The following is an 18602-nucleotide window of genomic DNA, read 5'->3' on the forward strand; positions in this document are numbered from 1 at the left end:
ACTCTGCCTGGCTTTCTGACTACTCTTTTGGATTATCTCTGAAATACTGTTTTCATTCTTCTGTGTCCTGCCTCAATGACTATCGTCCCGTTGCACTAACTCCTGTCATCACAAAGTGCTTCAAGAGGCTTGTCATGAGGCACATCAAAACCCTACCCACACTGGACCCTCTACAGTTCGCGTATCGTCCTAACCGTTCAACAGACGATGCCATATCCACCACGCTTCACCTGACACTCACCCACCTGGACAAGAAGGACACATACGCCCGAATGCTGTTCATAGACTTCAGCTCAGCATTCAACACCATCATTCCTCAGCACCTGATCGGGAAGCTGAATATGCTGGGCCTTAACACTTCTCTCTGCAACTGTGTAGTGGAGTATGGATCAAACCAAATGAAGAAATAAAGAAATGGAAAGTTCTGAATAAAGACTCTCCACTCTGAATAAGGATTTCTTGGGAGAGGACCCCACATTCCACAGACTGCGTGTGTGCAAAGACCCTGCAGTCCCCCCACACACACACCCACCTAAGGCCTACATCAAAGGACGCCTGGCCACGGCCCCTTCCTCTCTTCAGAAACGGGAAGATACCAAGCCAGTTTATGATGCTTTTAGACCAAAAGAAGAACAAACAAAGTGGTGAAAACTGGAGTTAAAAGGACTCTTTATGGCTGTGGCGCCTAAACGGCGAAACGTTATCTCGTGTGAAAATCAACAGATGGCAACGCTGACTTAACTCGAGTTGACCTCTTGGTAACCCATCCGCACAGGACGAACAGCATGGACCAACAGCGACCCCAAGTGGACGTTTGCGAAATCGTGTTTCGCCCTACTGACTGCACACCGAGCGCAACGAGTGTTCAAGAACATTGTTTTATGCAAATCTGTATTAATGTCAGCCCCTTTTGTTGTCCTCAGATGAACGTCTACCAACCAATGAAGTGATGTGTATTACTGTTTCAATCATGAAAGAAAGTTTCTGTCTCTAATTAAGAAAACCAATTAATATCTTCTAACATAATATTGTAGTGGGATGTAATCATAAAGTACCCAAGATATATATACGTAGATGTTTCATATTAATAATCCAGGACACGCATTATGCTATACCACAAGTATGTATAAGTAATTTTTATGTTATTCAATTTTGTGTATACGTGTATCTTTCCTCTCTCTCTCTGAAACGTGAAACAAGTCACGTGAGCCTCAGACCCAGGATCCAATCAAAGGAAGGATACCTCCCAGTTGGGTGTGACCGCGCTACCTCTGAACAGAGTGTGCCCGGATCACGCCGGTTCTCTTCTCGCTCTCTGCACTCTGCCTTTGCTCTGACTCTACGCTCGACTCTTTTTGCTTTGCTCTCTTCTCTCTTATGCTCTCAACTCCACTCGCTCTAACTTCCGAACTTTCTTCAAGCGAAGCTCTTCCTCTTCCTTACGTCGACGAAACAAAGACTCTAAAGGACTTCACTCAGGTTCATCATCAAAGTACCCATCATCAAATCTAAACCTATCACAATACTGGCCTGACATCAACCCTTTTATTCTCCTACAGCCAATCACAGTCATTTTACAGGGCTTACTCACACTCACAAGGCCTTAAACTACACACCTTATATTCTTTATCAAGTGCAACATACACCAATTACAGACTGGTCCTGGTTGACTCTCCTCTCTGGGCGTGAACACAGTGAGGTCACTCTGAAATCTGTAACTGTTTTTCTGGGTAGTGTACACTGATGTGTCCTCTGAATGTTCTCCTTATTTAGCAGTGTAAGCTCTAACAGCCTTAGGTCAGAGACAAATTTCTGGAGGAACTATGTTTAAGGAAGGCTTTACACTAGAGAGAACATTGCTGTAAAAACATGATTGCCTTTAGTTACAACTATATTAGTGAGGTCTGATTCTGATATTAGATTACTAGTTCTAAACAAATTCCACTTTAACATATCTATTTTTTTTACCTAATTAAAAAAACCATTTGTGCAGGGCAGTCTTTTTGTTTGTTAGCCTTTGAATCCTGTTGTTCATTCACACCACTGTACACCAATTTTTTTCTTGCAGAACAACAGCTTTTTCTTCAGTAAAAATGGCCTCCTCTGCAGCAACTGCTGAACATATTAATCACTCAACTAACAACAAGAGCGTGGACAACAAGTAATTATCACATCATGAGACATGTTTATTGATTCTGTACTTTACTGACTGATAAAACAGTTTCTTTGGCATGTAACTCTTCGGCTAACAGGATTTATATAGAATTTATTATTGTGTGGTAGTGACTCTTATATGCTTCATGGTGGGTCTCCTTTTCTTTATTAATAACTTACACAGGTCATGTGACTAAACTGACTGCAGCAATGGAAACTCAAAGCTTATCTGGATTCTCCTGGCTGTAGGCCTCGGACTGCTCCTGCTCCTGGTCTGTGTTATAACCTTCATATTGAGAAATCTTTCCAGTGAGTATTTGTTGGCTCAGGCTTTTTAATCAAATTTACACTTTATTACACTCATCACCACTCACTCCTTCTCTCTCTAACAGAAGCAAGTCAAACAGAGAGCAAAGGGAGAAGCAGTGACTCTGCAGTTCACACTGTAAGTGCTGTGAGTGATAGGGGGCTTCATGTTGTCTCAGGACAGATGTTTTGCAGGAGATAGTACTGTTCCTCTTTGGCATCAGATTTTGTCAGTGTGTGTGTGTGTGTGTGTGTGTGTGTAATAGATCTCTACATCTGAAGTTGAAGACTGTTGAAGTTGAAGATGCCTTCCTTGCACTTCAATAAAACATACTCACTTGAAAAAAATGGCTTTAGTGTGGTTTATAGCTTTAAATATTTCTCATCTTAGTGGTCAGTAGGGGAACCAAACAGTACGGTAAACCCACATGTATTTCTCATACACTGATGTAAGTACGTCATATCTGCATTACTGACAACCTTGCTCTAATTCATTGGATGTTTTACGAATCACCCTCAGAGTACAATTTATATTCTCTCTCTGATCACTGTATGGTCTTTTATCAGTTTTTTACAGTTGGCCCATGATTTTGTGCTGCAACTGTATTCGTAATATGTTTTAGTTTTGTTCATGTTTCATTTCTTAATTAACACATGCTTCTAATAAAAATATTATTAATATTATTATAGTAGACCAGACTTTCTTAAATACTAATGTTGAGTTTAACACATTGAGGTAAACAAATGTCCTTTTTCACAGCCCACATTTAGGGTTTGAGGCTCGGCAAATAAATGTGGAACAGTGCATTAAGTGTAAATATGCAGAAATGTTCTCTGTAGAGGGTGTGAAATGCATTTGAGCATTTGTCTTTGCACAAAATGGTAAATGTCAAATATTCCACCTTAGAAGGGAAGACGTGTCACATTTCACGTGTGCTGAAACATGTCACATGCCTAATATACCCCACCCCAGATGAGACACGAGTTATACTGCTACTGAGTGTGAATGCAGGTCATTTTTACAGTGCACAATTAATAATGATCTTTTTTTTTTACTTAGTTTAATAAATGTTTCAGCACAACAGAACAGAACACAATAATGATCAACATTAAAATATTTCTAACAATAATAATATATCTCTTTTTCTAGAGCATTTTAGATATAAAATATCAAAGCACATTACACATGAATATGAATGCAACACTGGAAAGGTGAAAAATAACAACACAGTAACAGAACACTCAGCAACAAAGCATAGATTTACCTTCCAAATACGTTTCTTAAGTCGGATTTAACCACATTGTAATGAGTCATTTTTATTAATAGATGTAAAAAAAAGGATGTTCCACAAACTGAGCTGAAAGTGATCATAGGAGATTGCAGTAACCCTGAGCTGAGGCGGTGGTCTTGATTATAGCTGTTCTAAAGCATACACAGATCAGTAATTTATGCCAAAGGCAGGAGATTATGAAGCAGTTGAGTAGTTTACGAACTCTCCCAGGTTTTTAAAATCTTGACAGCTCTATGATCACAGTGTGTGTGGAATCATTTGTGTGCCACACAGAAGCACTCTGACGCCCTGAAACAGAAAACACACCAGGGATAATAAAGTAGTGAACCAGCATTCATATCAGACTTACATCAGTTTAAAATGATAAACTCTATAATGTTATGAAAGTCTGATATCAGTGTTGTTCCAGTGTAAATATTTTTGTACATTTACTAATTAAGGAACCAGTGAAGAATATGGGCTTATTTTAATATATATTAGCATGTTTCAGAACGTATAAATGTGCTGTAAAGTAATAACAAACTCTCGTACTTACACATTGACACCAGAACATGTGTCTGAAGCTGTCAGAAGAGTCAAGAAATCAAAACAAGTCAAAATGCATTCTACTGTTTTTAAAACACAATATTTATTAATATTTATATAGATATTATAATAATTATTTATATGTAAGTATCCTGTTTCCAAGGAGGAAACTGGACACTTAAATATAATGAGGAGCTGAAAAATACCTCAATAAACCTATATAAAGGCTTATTACAATTGGCCTCGGCTGTCACAGCAGCTGCTAATATCCAGTTGAATGTTAATATGTAATATAATTTTTAGATTTCTTTCCAGCATTAAGTTATAACATTGCACTTTGTGGAGTAGAGTGGAGGTGTCTTATGAGCAGAACTGAATACATAACAGTGTTATAAAATATGATACAAGATACAGCTGGTAGAGTTGAACAAGGACACAGTGTCACTGATGTAAACACTGCTCTCTCAAAGCACTAAAATCTACATGAGTTCTAACAGTGTCAGTGGTGTCCAGAATCATTCTACAGGAGCACAGACTCAACCACTTCAGCTGTAGAAACACACCAGATCCACACCATCAGCTCATTATCATGCTTCAGGAATGTTATTATCATGCTTCAGGAATTCAGGTATGAAATACAGAAGAAATGTGTTATTATTTAGTTGTATTACAACAACAGATCAATTCTACTGCCATGTTTCTGTTCGTAAATGTTGTAGAATGTCAGGGTTAGTGCCAATTTATTTAACTGGTTTATTTCACATGCTTTGTGATCATACCCAATGTGGTCTCACTGATGCTGGTTTTCTCAGACGTAGAGACAGAACTCAAAGCTGTTGTTGCTGTTGAAAAGAAGAAATAAACTGGTGCTAGTGACACAGTGACAGCAGGACGGTCAACAGATATTTTCTGATAGATGTGATCTTACTTGTAGGTCTTTCAGTGACAGTGAGGTGAACAGTAACTCCCACTTTTCCTGCACTGAACCAGTACCAGCCAGCATCACTCTTCTTCAGTCCACTCATCTCCACACTGACCGATCCTCTCCCATCATCACTGATCTGCACTGCTGAATTCTGGGATGTTAAGCAGCTCCAGTCTCTAAATCTGCACCACTGCTTCTGTTTATTCTTATAATCAGTTCTGTAGAGACACTGGACACTGACACTGCCCCCTTCCTGACCACTCACTCTGCTGTTTATCACAGACACAGCAGGATCTGAATAAAGAGGCAGAGAATGAGTGCTGTAAACACGTCCTCCATCAAACAAGCTTTAAGTTACAGTGAACAGGTTCTACTTCACACAGAGAGACTTCTTACCTGCACTGACCGTCAGGTACAAATAATGACTGTTATCTGAACCATCTTTGATTTCCACAGCGCACAAATAATCTCCAGAGTCAGAGGCTTGGAGACTGTTGAGTTCCACAGTAAACATATTCTGGGTCGGATAATCAGTGACTAATGTTCTTCCTCTTGTGTTTGTACGGGCTACTATTCCACAGGAGCTCCAGTACTTCCCCTTACACCAGTATTTAGGGTTTGATTTGTATTTTTCATTATAAAAACATGGAATGGTGAGAGATCCTCCAATTTTTACAGCTACATTCCTCAGTGTCTTCACACTCTCAGACTCTACAGAGAAGAAAACAATTAACACAACAGTACAATTCTACTCTAGCAATGTTTAGTTAAAAAGGTTATTCATGTCTCACGTAAAATAACAATAATCATTTAAATCAGCACACACACACACACAGAGACACACACACACAGACCAAGCTCACGTTACTATTAAACCTACTTTTTAATGCTGCTATATTCTGTCTCTCTTAGTGGCGGCAGTAACAGCTCCAGCTCTTCAGAGGCTTTACACTAGAGGCTGGTACAATGCTGTTGGATTTGATTGTATTTGGCCACCAAGAGCTTTAGAAAGGCAAGATAATGATGCTGAATGATTAGTTCTGGATCACGAACACCACTCCGACACTTTCCAAAAGGTATTGGGTGGAGTTCCATCTGCCCAGTTGTTTGTTATAAAAGGAACATTATTACAGTCTGTCCCTTTCATCAATACAATGTCTCTTATTTTATAGAACAGCAGCAATTATTGTGTGAGCACTGCCACTGATCAGAAATCTTCAAGGACAGACACGTTATTCAATGCCTGCGCATGCATTATGACGTCTCTCTTTTTGTTGCCAGCAGAGACAGTGTTACTAAAAGCAGAAGTTTCCTTCAACTAAAAACTATTTTTGCCTGTGTGGTTGGTGCAGAAACATGTACAGAAAAATCCCCTCCAATAGAGGACAATACAGGGTGTCTATAGGTTTATTCACACTTCTTCTTTTACTATGAACTTATTAACACATCAGAAAACACATCAGTGTCACTGTAGAGTGAAGAGAATGAGTCTTTTAGACTGAAGCGACACTGTGATAAAAGGGTATTAAAGCACATTTAAAGCAGTGAAAACTGAACAACACAAAGAACACCTCCAGTGCACAGGAATGATGCAGCATTGATCTTACCTGAGATACAGAGGAGGAACACAGAGAGAATTAAAGAACTCATGAGGGAGTAGAAATGCATCTTTCTGTAAGAGGCTCCAGACCCAAATACTCTTCCTGCCTCTGCAGCACCACCTCAGAGTTTCTTCCTGTTTTCAGCTCTTGTTGCTGCTGACTGGATCAGTGCAGGGTCCTACACTCAAACACATGGATGAATGTTTTAATTTAAACACAGTATTTACAAGAGTATCACAGCATTGTGCTGAATGCTGTGGAAAGATCATCATATAGAGGTTATATAGAGTCACACTAAAGTGAGTTCTTGGGCAAGGCTCGTAGCAATGTATTAGCCTACATCTGTAAACGGTACTCTCTTAAACTCCGGTTAATTGATTACATTACAACTGCAACCGTTACAAATCACCAACAGGGGGCAGTAACAGACTATAAAACAGAAGTATTTATTTTTCTTCAGACGCTGCATTTGGGACAGACGTGTAATATACAGGCACCTGTTTGTATTTTTACACTGGTTTTCTACAGTAGCTCTGTACAAACTACAAGCAGAACACATCTCATAAATAACTAAGCAGAACACATCTGATAAATATATTTACATCTTTATACTTTCCCATGTTTGTCACACAACTATAAATAAAACTGTTCATTCTGGTTGGTCTTCCCCTTCCTCTCATGGAGCTTTGAATAACAGGGTCTTTGTGGTCCTCACAGAACACTGCAATATCCGCCAACTCTTTTAAATGGCAACGTGCGAAGTGAGGCACATGAAAGCACTGTAGTCTTCATGGGCAGTTATGGACTGTTGAACAAAGAGTGTGTAAATTGATGACGTATTCAACATCAAACCTAAACCTATCACAATATTAGCTTGAAATCAACCCCTTAATTCCCCTACAGCCAATCACAGTCATTTCGCAGAGCTTCCTCACACTCACACAGCCTTAAACTACACACCTTCTTTATCAAGTGCAACATACACCAATTACAGAATGCTCCGTCCTCTCTAGGCTTGAACACAGTGAGGTCACTCTGAAATGTGTAACTGTTTTTCTGGGTAGTGTACACTGATGTGTCCTTCACTGGAAGCTGCTTCAGTGGGATTTGAGCAGCTTCTCTCATCTCCTCCAGTATTCAGACACAGGACTGAGGAATAGAGAAGGGTCTGTAGGAAAATGCAGTAACATTTAAGGTTTCTGGACACGGCCTGTTCCACAAATCGTGATAAACCCTCTCACTTTATTCCTTCAGTAACTCAGATGTTCTGTTATAAAAAGAAAACAATATTGACAGAATTTCTTAGAAATGTTCAGTAAGTTTTTACTATTTTACAAAGTACAAATATTTGATACATGCCCCAGTTGTTAAATGTGGTCCTTTTGTGGAATAAAACACTTTTAACCAAAGAAAACTGGTTACGTTTCTAAACTCAATTAAGAAGTTTTATTTTCTGGAAAATGCATAAACTTACTATGATATATATACAGAGCGTCAAAGTTTAATTATTGGTTTTATTTTTGGTAAAACACACACACCTGGCTGCCCACATGATGTAAAAATGTTGACTCATTAGACCAGGCTACCATCTTCCATTGCTCCATGGACAAGTACTGGAGGTCTGAGTAAACACTTTCAGCAGGGTCAGAGGTCAGCACAGGGTCTGTATATTTGAAATGAGGTGAAGTGACTTTATTTACCCCCCAACTTTTGTATTTTGAAGGCAATAGGGAAGCGTGGGTTAAGATGAGCCAGTGGGTATGTTGACTCTCCCACTTTATCTAGAACTGCTTTTCAATTTTGCAAGGTGAAATAGGAGGGGCCAGTTAAAACCACAATTCAAATGCAGGGATATGTATCCATTAATTTTAATTGTCATGTGACCATACATTTCTTCCAATCTGTGAAAACGATAAGCACAAGGGAGCTACGCTAGCAGGTATGGTTGCTACATCAATGTGAAATTTTGGTGATTTACTAATGCTAAAAATCATGCATATTGTTTATCTAAATATTAGCCTGAACTGCTAACAATGTTTTTTCATAACGATGGCTATGGAGCAAAGTGAGTGGTAAATTGAGCCAGTGGGGTGTTGTGCTGAAGATCATAGCAGCAACTCAAATGCTGGAAGCACTGCAAGGATGGCAAACATTGATTGAATGAAATATTGAACAGTCTTTTTCACTGGTCTTCAAACTGTAGCTATTGGTTTGTTGACAAGTTTCCAAAAATAAACAAGGTTGGTTTACATTTCACAATCACCATGGCAATGTTAATTTTGGCAGCAGGTTTGTTTAAATTTAGTTTTACAGTTTATTAATACTAATTGCTTTGATACTAATGGTGGCGCAGCAGGTAGTGTCTCAGTCACACAGCTCCAGGGGCCTGGAGGTTGTGGGTTCGATTCCCGCTCTGGGTGACTGTCTGTGAGGAGCTTGGTGTGTTCTCCCCGTGTCCGTGTGGGTTTCCTCTGGGTGCTCGAGGTTCCTCCCACAGTCCAAAAACACACGTTGGTAGGTGAATTGGCGACTTAAAAGTGTCCTTGTCCGTGTGTGTGTGTCTGCGTTGCCCTGTGAACGTCTGGCGCCCCCTCCAGGGTGTATTCATGCCTTGCGCCCATTCCAGGTAGGCTCTGGACTCACTGCGACCCTGAACTGGATAAATGGTTACAGATAATGAATGAAAAATAATATAAAAGATAGGAAAATTCTCTGCAAAACATAAACTGGAATATTTTGATTATTCTGAACATTTTAAGGATATTGTGAATATATTTAAATAATCTGAAACAGCAAAAACTATTTAAAGTGAATAAAATGCTATTTAGGGAGCTTTGAATAATACAAATATTTTGTTCAAATGTCAATACGTTATTCATTAATTTATTGTCTGTAACCGCTTATCCGGTGGGTCGGGAAACTACCTGGAATCACTACAGGTGCAAGGCGGGAATATACTCTGGAGGGGGCGCTCTCACATTCACTCACACCTAGGCACTTATTGAGTAACCAATTCACGTACCAGCGTGTTTCTGGACCGTGGCAGAACATCGGACAAAGGAACCCACCAAACTCCTCACAGACCGTCACCCGGAGCGGGGCTCGACCCTGAAGCTGTGTAACAGTGACACTGAGGGGTTTCGCCACCGTGCCGTCGGTCAATACATTTTACTGGTTTAAATAATGAATTCACAACTACGGCAGTTCACACTCAGGCCAGCAGGAGGCAATACACTGATGATATGGTCTAAATTGCACTTACTTGTCGGTTCTTGTCTGTGGTGTGTTGGTAATTTGGGTGCTTAGCTTACCTTTTTTTTTTTTTTTTTTTTTTTTTTTTTTTTTTTTTTTTGAGGCATTATTAACGGAACCATAAATCATTCAACCTGACCCTGTGGTATGGAAGGTCATGATGCGTTTACAGGGTATAGGATCATAATTATTTATAATTAAGTATTTATTTATCTCTGGAGCCTCTTACAGAAAGATGTATTTCTACTCCCTCATGGGTTCTTGAATTCTCTCTGTGTTCTTCCTCTACATCTCAGGTAAGATCAATGCTGCATCATTCCTGTGCACTGGAGGTGTGTTCTTCACTCTCTCACTGCTTTAAATACACTTTGATTAACTCACCTGCTCCAGGGTGCAGAGTGGATACTGAATAATAACATTTAGGACGAGGGTGAAATGTGTTTGCTCAGTTATGACCAGTTTATTCCTCTGATATAGTTCTGAAGCAGTTCCTGAGTCGGAGTAACACTGTTGTACCATTTGACTTCTTCTCTGTAGAGTCTGAGAGTGTGAAGACACTGAGGAATGTAGCTGTAAAAAGTGGAGGATCTCTCACTATTCCATGTTTTTATGATGAACAATACAAATCAAACCCTAAATACTGGTGTAAGGGGTATTACTGGAGCTCCTGTGGAATAGTAGCCCGTACAAACACAAGTGGAAGAACATCAGTCACTGATTATCCGACCCAGAATATGTTTACTGTGGAACTCAACAGTCTCCAAGACTCAGACTCTGGAGATTATTGGTGCGATGTGGATATCAAAGGTGGTTCAGATGACGGTGATTATTTGTACCTGACGGTCAGTGCAGGTAAGAAGTCTCTCTGTGTGAAGTAGAACCTGTTCACTGTAACTTAAAGCTTGTTTGATGGAGGACGTGTTTACAGCACTCATTCTCTGCCTCTTTATTCAGATCCTGCTGTGTCTGTGATAAATAGCAGAGTGAGTGGTCAGGAAGGTGGCAGTGTCAGTGTCCAGTGTCTCTACAGAACTGATTATAAGAATAAACAGAAGCAGTGGTGCAGATTTAGAGACTGGAGCTGCTTAACATCCCAGAATTCAGCAGTGCAGATCAGTGATGATGGGAGAGGAGCGGTCAGTGTGGAGATGAGTGGACTGAAGAAGAGTGATGCTGGCTGGTACTGGTTCAGTGCAGGAAAAGTGGGAGTTACTGTTCACCTCACTGTCACTGAAAGACCTACAAGTAAGTTCACATCTATCAGAAACACTGCCCATATCTGCTGACTGTCATGCTGTAACTGTGCTACTAACACCAGATTATTTCTCTTCTTCAACCGCAACAACACCTGTGACTACAATTTCCTCAACTGAGAAAACCAGCATCAGTGAGACCACATTAGTTATGACCACAGTGTTGTTTGATGACTGATGAAATTAAATGAATTTTTAGAAAGAATGAATGTTTGTCATTTTAGGTTCCAACAACAATGGAGACTCCAAGTTTATCTGGATTCTATCTGCGTCAGGTCTTGGTCTTCTGCTCCTTCTGGTCTGTGTTATAATTTTCATACTGAGAAAACAGTCCAGTGAGTATTAATCTGACATTTTCTTATGAGACTTTTTAATCACATTTACACTGTTTTACACTCATCCATCTGTTTAATATGCTCCAGTCACTCCATCTCTCTCTAACAGATGCAAATCAAACAAAGAGCAGAGAGAGGAGCAGTAACTCTGCAGTTCACACTGTAAATGCTGTGAGTGTTGGGTGGTTTCATGTTGTCTGAGTTTGTGTTCCAAAACACAGAGAATTTATTAGTATTGTACCTCTTTGGAATGAGATTTTGTCATCTGTGTGTGTGTATGTCTGTGTAACCAGACTGACATATCTTGGGCAAATAATGTCTACAGGTTTTGTCTGAAATGTCTCAGGAAACTGATGTGGTTTACAACAGTGCAGACACAGATGCTAAAAATACACCTGTAAGTGAACTTTTAAAAATAAAGCTCTTGCCCTGAATCACACCTCTGTTTTGACCACATGAAACAGAGACATGGGTTATCTGAAGGCCTAAGTGTTCATGAGGGGTTTACCTTTTACTAATGCTCTTTAGCCTTACCAATCATAGAGTTCAGCTGTTGATTGGCTGAGATCTCCCTTTATTTCTAAAATCGTCTCATTTTTCAGCTCTCTCCAGCAGCCGGAGATGATGAATTAGTTTCACATGTAATAGGTCAGTCAGAATTTCCCATACTTTATATAATTCTTTATTATATGAGGTGCTTTTCACACCTTTTGGGTTTCTGCTTATTGTTTCTGTTCGGTTTGTGTTGGTTCCAGGTGTAAACAGCTGTATTCCTGAACAAACAGCCTGACCAGGCCAAATGCAAGAAGAAACTTCACCAAAGATCAAGCAAAACAAAGCCTTCTCTAAAAAAACAGTTTGTGATTTCAGCACTAGAACAATAGAATCTTCATATTGGCCAGTGTAGGTCACTGTATATAAATGCACATTGCTTTAAAGTTTCCTGTTATTTATATGCTTTAAAAGAGCCATTATTCACTCTCAGATTCAGTCTTGTTTTCTATTCTTGACAAATATATGGTGTAAATTGGTTTTCTGTAGATGGAACTGAGCTGCAACAGAACTTTTATTTAAAATATAATGTATTTCATGTTCAAATTTTGACCATTTATTTTCTTTCATTACCACCCATTATTAAATTGTTAATAAAATATTAACTATTTATTCAGTAGAACAGATGTTTTAAATGCTATGTTAACACACTGGGGGGAAGTATGTGCTGTTTCACAGCCCACATTTAGTGTTTTATTAGATAACAGTGCATTAACTGTGTAAATGTTCAAAAGTGTGTTCTCTGCAGAGGGGGAATGTACATATTAACACTTAGAATAATATGAAAACATTTAACATCAGCAGTAGCATATTGCAAAATTCTGGGGCCCAACAGAAGAAGTGGGTTTGAGGTCCTGTTTCCAGCATGCTAAAAGAAAAGACACAATACATCACTCTTACACTGAGCAATGCCCAAAACATGCCTTTCCTATTGCAATTTTCTGAGCTAATTCCTTCACAGTGTCTGTCAGTTCCATTTGACTTTTTTGGAACATTATTTTTCTCAGGCAGTTTTTTGAAAATATTTTTAAAATGATCATTTTCTACATTTGCCACAGTGACAGATATGGTTAAATAAAGAGGCAGCCACATGGACAGAACAGAGGAATGCCTGAGGAGCAAAAGCTCAGTCAGATGTTTATCCAGCCTCCTGTGGGCCCTTGTACTTTTATTTTTCTGTGGAATTTCAGCATACAGCATTGCAAAGATATGTGCTTTCTCAACTTTTTTTTAAACAGAGATCCATATTCTGCTGAACTGTGTAGTTGTTTGTTGACAAAACTCTATTTCACATGCAAAGTGAGCCTTAATTTCGTCTCATGAGTTTTGGGTAACAACTGGGTTTTCTGGTCCTCAATGAAGGCCACACTAACGGTCCATAGATGGGAAGTGAGACACATTAAAACATTGTAGTCTTCATGGGCAGCTATGGACTGTTGAACAAAGAATGAGTAAGGTGCAGCTGATCCACTTACTCATCATCAAACCTAAACCAATCACAAAATTGACCTGAAATCAACCCCTTAATTCTCCTACAGCCAATCAGAGTAATTTCACAGGGCTTACTCACACTCACACGGCCTTAAACTGCACACATTGTATTTTTATCAAGTGCAATATCCAGCAAATAGAGATTTTTTTTGTATTAATACACACCAAACAGAATTTAAAGCCTGGTTGAACTGCTCCTGATTGACTGTCCTCTCTGGGTGTGAACACAGTGAAATCTCTCTGAAATCAGTAACTGTTTTAATTTTATTCTTAATTTTTATTAATTAACTTAATGTCATTTAAATTTTGATTAACTGATTTAGCATCAAAAGAACTTTGGTATTTTTGACAAACCTATTCAGAGCAGGAGAGGGTCAGAAACAGGAAGAACACTTCAGTCAAATGTACTTCACTCAGACGCAGGAAGAGTATTTGTGTCTGGAGCCTCTTACAGAAAGATGCACTTCTACTCCCTCATGAGTTCTTTAATTCTCTCTGTGTTCTTCCTCTACATCTCAGGTAAGATCAATGCTGCATCATTCCTGTGCACTGGAGGTGTGTTCTTCACTCTCTCACTGCTTTAAATACACTTTGATTAACTCACCTGCTCCAGGGTGCAGAGTAGATACTGAATAAAACATTTAGGACGAGGGTGAAATGTGTTTGCTCAGTTATGACCAGTTTATTCCTCTGATATAGTTCTGAAGAAGTTCCTGAGTCGGAGTAACACTGTTGTACCATTTGATTTCTTCTCTGTAGAGTCTGAGAGTGTGAAGACACTGAGGAATGTAGCTGTAAAAAGTGGTGAATTTCTCACCATTCCCTGTTTTTATGATGAACAATACAAATCAAACCCTAAATACTGGTGTACGGGGTATTTTCAGAGCCTCTGTCAAATAGTAGCCCGTACAAACACAAGTGGAAGAACATCAGTCACTGATTATCCGACCCAGAATATGTTTACTGTGGAACTCAACAGTCTCGAAGACTCTGACTCGGGATATTATTGGTGCGCTGTGGATATCAAAGGTGGTTCAGATGATGGTGATTATTTGTACCTGACGTTCAGTGCAGGTAAGAAGTCTCTCTGTGTGAAGCAGAACCTGTTCACTGTAACTTAAAGCTTGTTTGATGGAGGACGTGTTTACAGCACTCATTCTCTGCCTCTTTATTCAGATCCTGCTGTGTCTGTGATAAACAGCAGAGTGAGTGGTCAGGAAGGGGGCAGTGTCAGTGTCCAGTGTCTCTACAGAACTGATTATAAGAATAAACAGAAGCAGTGGTGCAGATTTAGAGACTGGCGCTGCTTAACATCCCAGAATTCAGCAGTGCAGATCAGTGATGATGGGAGAGGAGCGGTCAGTGTGGAGATGAGTGGACTGAAGAAGAGTGATGCTGGCTGGTACTGGTTCAGTGCAGGAAAAGTGGGAGTTACTGTTCACCTCACTGTCACTGAAAGACCTACAAGTAAGATCACATCTATCAGAAACACTGCCCATATCTGCTGACCGTCCTGCTGTAACTGTGCTACTAACATCAGTTTATTCCTCCTTTTCAACAGCAACAACAGCAGTGACTACAAGTTCAACCGAGAAAACCAGCATCAGTGAGATAACATCAGGTATGATCACAAAATGTATAAGAATTAATAAAAGTATAAATAATAGACATTATTCATGTTTTTTCTTTCTAGGTTCCACAACCTTTACCAAAAATGTAGAGTCATCAACAGCAAATTAGTAAGTAGTGAAGTTCTAAGAAAAGCAAGCAGATGTGACATGAAGTAATGATAAATGTGCAAAATGCAGATTTTCTTCTTGTTTGGTAGTGTACACTTTTACAAACTCAAATCCAATCAGCACTAACTTATACATTGTACGACCAAAAGTTTATAGACAATGGTTCATCCAGCTTCTCCCCTGAAATTAGGGACATTAATAGGGATTTTGTCTCCAGTTTTCCATGTTTTACACCTGATAAATAATTGGTTTACCCCATCAAGCCAAATATTTGTGTAGGGCAGATATTGGTGTTAGCCATTAAAATCTGTACAATATTAACTTGTTTTAAACGTCTCAGTATACCACTTTTCAGTTTTTGCTTTCCTTGCAGAACAACTGCTTTGTGTACAGGAAAATCATCCTCCTCTGCAAAAACACTTTCTGAACATGTTACTGACTCAAATAATTTCCAAACAATGTACAGAGATGTTTATTATTTGTGTAGTTGTGTACTATTTGTGAAAATGAAATATATATTATTCACTGTGGGCCTTCATCTGTTACATGAATAACTTACACAGGTCATGTGTCTTCATTCACTGCAGCAACAAAAACTCCAAGCTTGTCTGGATTCTACTGGCTGTAGGCCTGGGAGTGCTGCTCCTCCTGGTCTGTGTTATAACCTTCATGTTGAGAACAAAATCCAGTAAGTATTTCTCTGACATTGTCTTATAAGCCTTTAAATCCCTTTTACATCATTTTCAATTTTCCCCAGAAGCTGTAAATCAGCCACGACGTGTTTTACTGCTCAGCTTAGACTTTAGCGGTGGAGCTTTGATGCTAAAATGACTAACATTTAAAGATGCTTTTGAAGCATACAATATTTAAAGGTAATACAAGTAGATTACGATTAAATGATCTGTGCAAGGTGCTCCATTCACTCCATCTCTCTTCAACAGAAGCAAGTCAAACAGAGACCAGAGAGAGTAGCAGTAACACTGCAGTTCATACTGTAAGTTCTGTGAGTGATTGGGGGCTTCATGTTGTGTGAGGTTCAGTGTTTTAACACATAGTGCAGTAGTTACTATTGTGCCTCTTTTGTCCCAGAAAGAAGAAGGTAAGTCTTATTCTTCACATCCGTTTGCTTTTAACTGTATTTAATCATGGAAACATTAAGAGACTGAGTAAGGAGTCACTGATGTGATTGTATCAGTTTGTCCGTGTTCTTGTGTTTACATCCATGGGTTTGTACGTTAGACCAGAGTAACCAGGTCAACACTTGCTTTCAGAAAAATGAATATGACACATGGATGTGTGTATAAACAATGATGAATAACATCAAACATTTTGCTCATATTAGTTTTTAGTTATTAAAATCCTGTGTGTGTGTGTGTGTGTGTGTGTGTGTGTGTGTGTGTGTGTGTGTGTGTGTGTGTAAAACAGAACTCTACAGCTGAAAATGCAGTAACATATAGCAATGTGGTGATTAAAAAGAAGACGGTATGAATTTATTTTTCATATTCCCCTACATATAAACAGCATTTCATTACTGAAACATTACCTGACTGATTTCTCCTGAGTAAATCATGCCCCAGCCTTTCTCAGGAAACTGATGTGCTTTACAGCAATGTAAGATGACAAAAATACAGCTGCAATTTTTTAAATCTTAAAAATAAAGCTGTTACCCTGTTTCACACATATTTTAATGACACATATTAAAGATGCTATCATTTATTTATAGTCAGCAAGTGTTTCTGGGAAATGTCTGTTTTTGGTGGTGGTTCCTAATCTTTATCAAATCTTCAGTTTAGCTGCTGAAAGAAAATTTATTTTGTATAAAATTGTTCCATTTTCCAGCTCTCTCCAGCAGCCGGAGATGATGCAGTGATCTACAGCTCTGTGCTTCACGAATAAGAGGTGAGTCAAATTACAGCATGTTTTTTATTTGATAAGAATTTTTCAGTCTTCCACTCTTTCTTTTTTTTTTTATTTGGTCTGTTTGGATTCCATGTACACAGCAGTAGTTCTGAACAAAAAGCCAGGCCAGATCAGTTGCAAAGAACACACTGCACTGTGAATCAAGCAAGACAAGTCATTTATTCAAAACTTGAAAAACAGTTTTCTAATCAAAGTGGTCAATGTCGTTTAGCAGGTTTATCAACAACTGTGTTATACCCACATGTATTTTACACACATAAATGTAAATGTTATATATGCATTGCTAAAACCTTTATTGTTGTTCATCATATGTTTAATAGAACCCTGAGTCACCCTCAGAGCCCATCTTCTATTCTTCCTCTGACCACTTTATAGCCTTGGGTTTCTGTAGATGGACTCTATGCTGCAACGGTATTTTTAAAATGTTTCAATTCTAAGCATTTCTCATTTCTTGATAAAAACCTGATTTTAAACTTATTAAGAAAATATTATAAATATATTCTGTAGACCAGACATTTTTAACTGCTATGTTGAGTTTAACACACAGCCCACATAGTGTTTTGTAGGTTTTTATTTCAGGAAATAAACTGTAATTCTTTATTAAGTGTGTAAATATGTAAAAGTGTGTTTTCTGTAGAGGGTGTGTATTTGACTTGGAAAAAAAATAACTATTAATTTTGCATACAAATGTAAACATCAGATATTACCAGACTTCACTTGCTGCCTACATTTAATCACCCATTGATGAAATAAAGCTCCACTGCTACTGAGTATAAACACAAGTTTATAGCGCTCTCAAAGCACTAAAATCTACATGATTTCTAATAGTGTCAGTGGTGTCCAGAACAATTTTACAGGAGCACAGACATAACCACTTCTACTGTTCCCTAAACAAATCTGATCCACACCATCAGCCCATTATCAAAGGGCCCTGGAGCTGTGTTTCATCACATGATGCCCTTAACTTTATCTTCCACTATTTACTGAAATTTTCAGAAATATCTGTAAATTTACATTGAGTTATTACAGTGTCTTCAGTTTTCTGTCTGTAATTCAGAGTTGTTGCTGACAGAGGAAAATCAGAGAAAAGATGTTAATGCAATACTCTTACAGCAGGACGGTCAGCAGATATGAGCAGTGTTTCTGACAGATGTGATCTTACTTGTAGGTCTTTCAGTGACAGTGAGGTGAACACCGACTCCCACTTCTCCGGCACTGAACCAGTACCAGCCAGCATCACTTTTCTTCAGTCCACTC

The 18602-nt window shown here is 38.8% G+C and overlaps 1 protein-coding gene, 1 long non-coding RNA gene and 1 pseudogene across 2 annotated transcripts; 2 read left to right on the forward strand and 1 right to left on the reverse strand.

The window, feature by feature from the left end:
* Nucleotides 1-1657: 1657 nt before the first annotated feature.
* On the forward strand, nucleotides 1658-2970 carry LOC136675370 (uncharacterized). The gene is made up of 3 exons (XR_010796179.1): nucleotides 1658-2161; nucleotides 2339-2463; nucleotides 2547-2970. It is a non-coding gene; the product is annotated as an uncharacterized lncRNA (long non-coding RNA).
* Nucleotides 2971-5146: 2176 nt separating this feature from the next.
* On the reverse strand, nucleotides 5147-8399 carry LOC136675458 (polymeric immunoglobulin receptor-like). The gene is made up of 3 exons (XM_066652011.1): nucleotides 8390-8399; nucleotides 5599-5913; nucleotides 5147-5496 (listed from the first exon to the last, which is right to left on the reverse strand). Exons 1-3 carry the CDS (start codon nucleotides 8397-8399, stop codon nucleotides 5147-5149), a joined length of 675 nt encoding a protein of 224 aa, XP_066508108.1.
* A 2390-nt stretch (nucleotides 8400-10789) lies between these two features.
* The window catches only part of LOC136675459 (polymeric immunoglobulin receptor-like), a 60380-nt pseudogene continuing 52567 nt past the window's right edge, over nucleotides 10790-18602 (forward strand).

The sequence above is a fragment of the Hoplias malabaricus genome, chromosome X1 (genome assembly GCF_029633855.1).
Source record: "Hoplias malabaricus isolate fHopMal1 chromosome X1, fHopMal1.hap1, whole genome shotgun sequence".
Taxonomy (NCBI): Eukaryota; Metazoa; Chordata; class Actinopteri; order Characiformes; family Erythrinidae; genus Hoplias; species Hoplias malabaricus.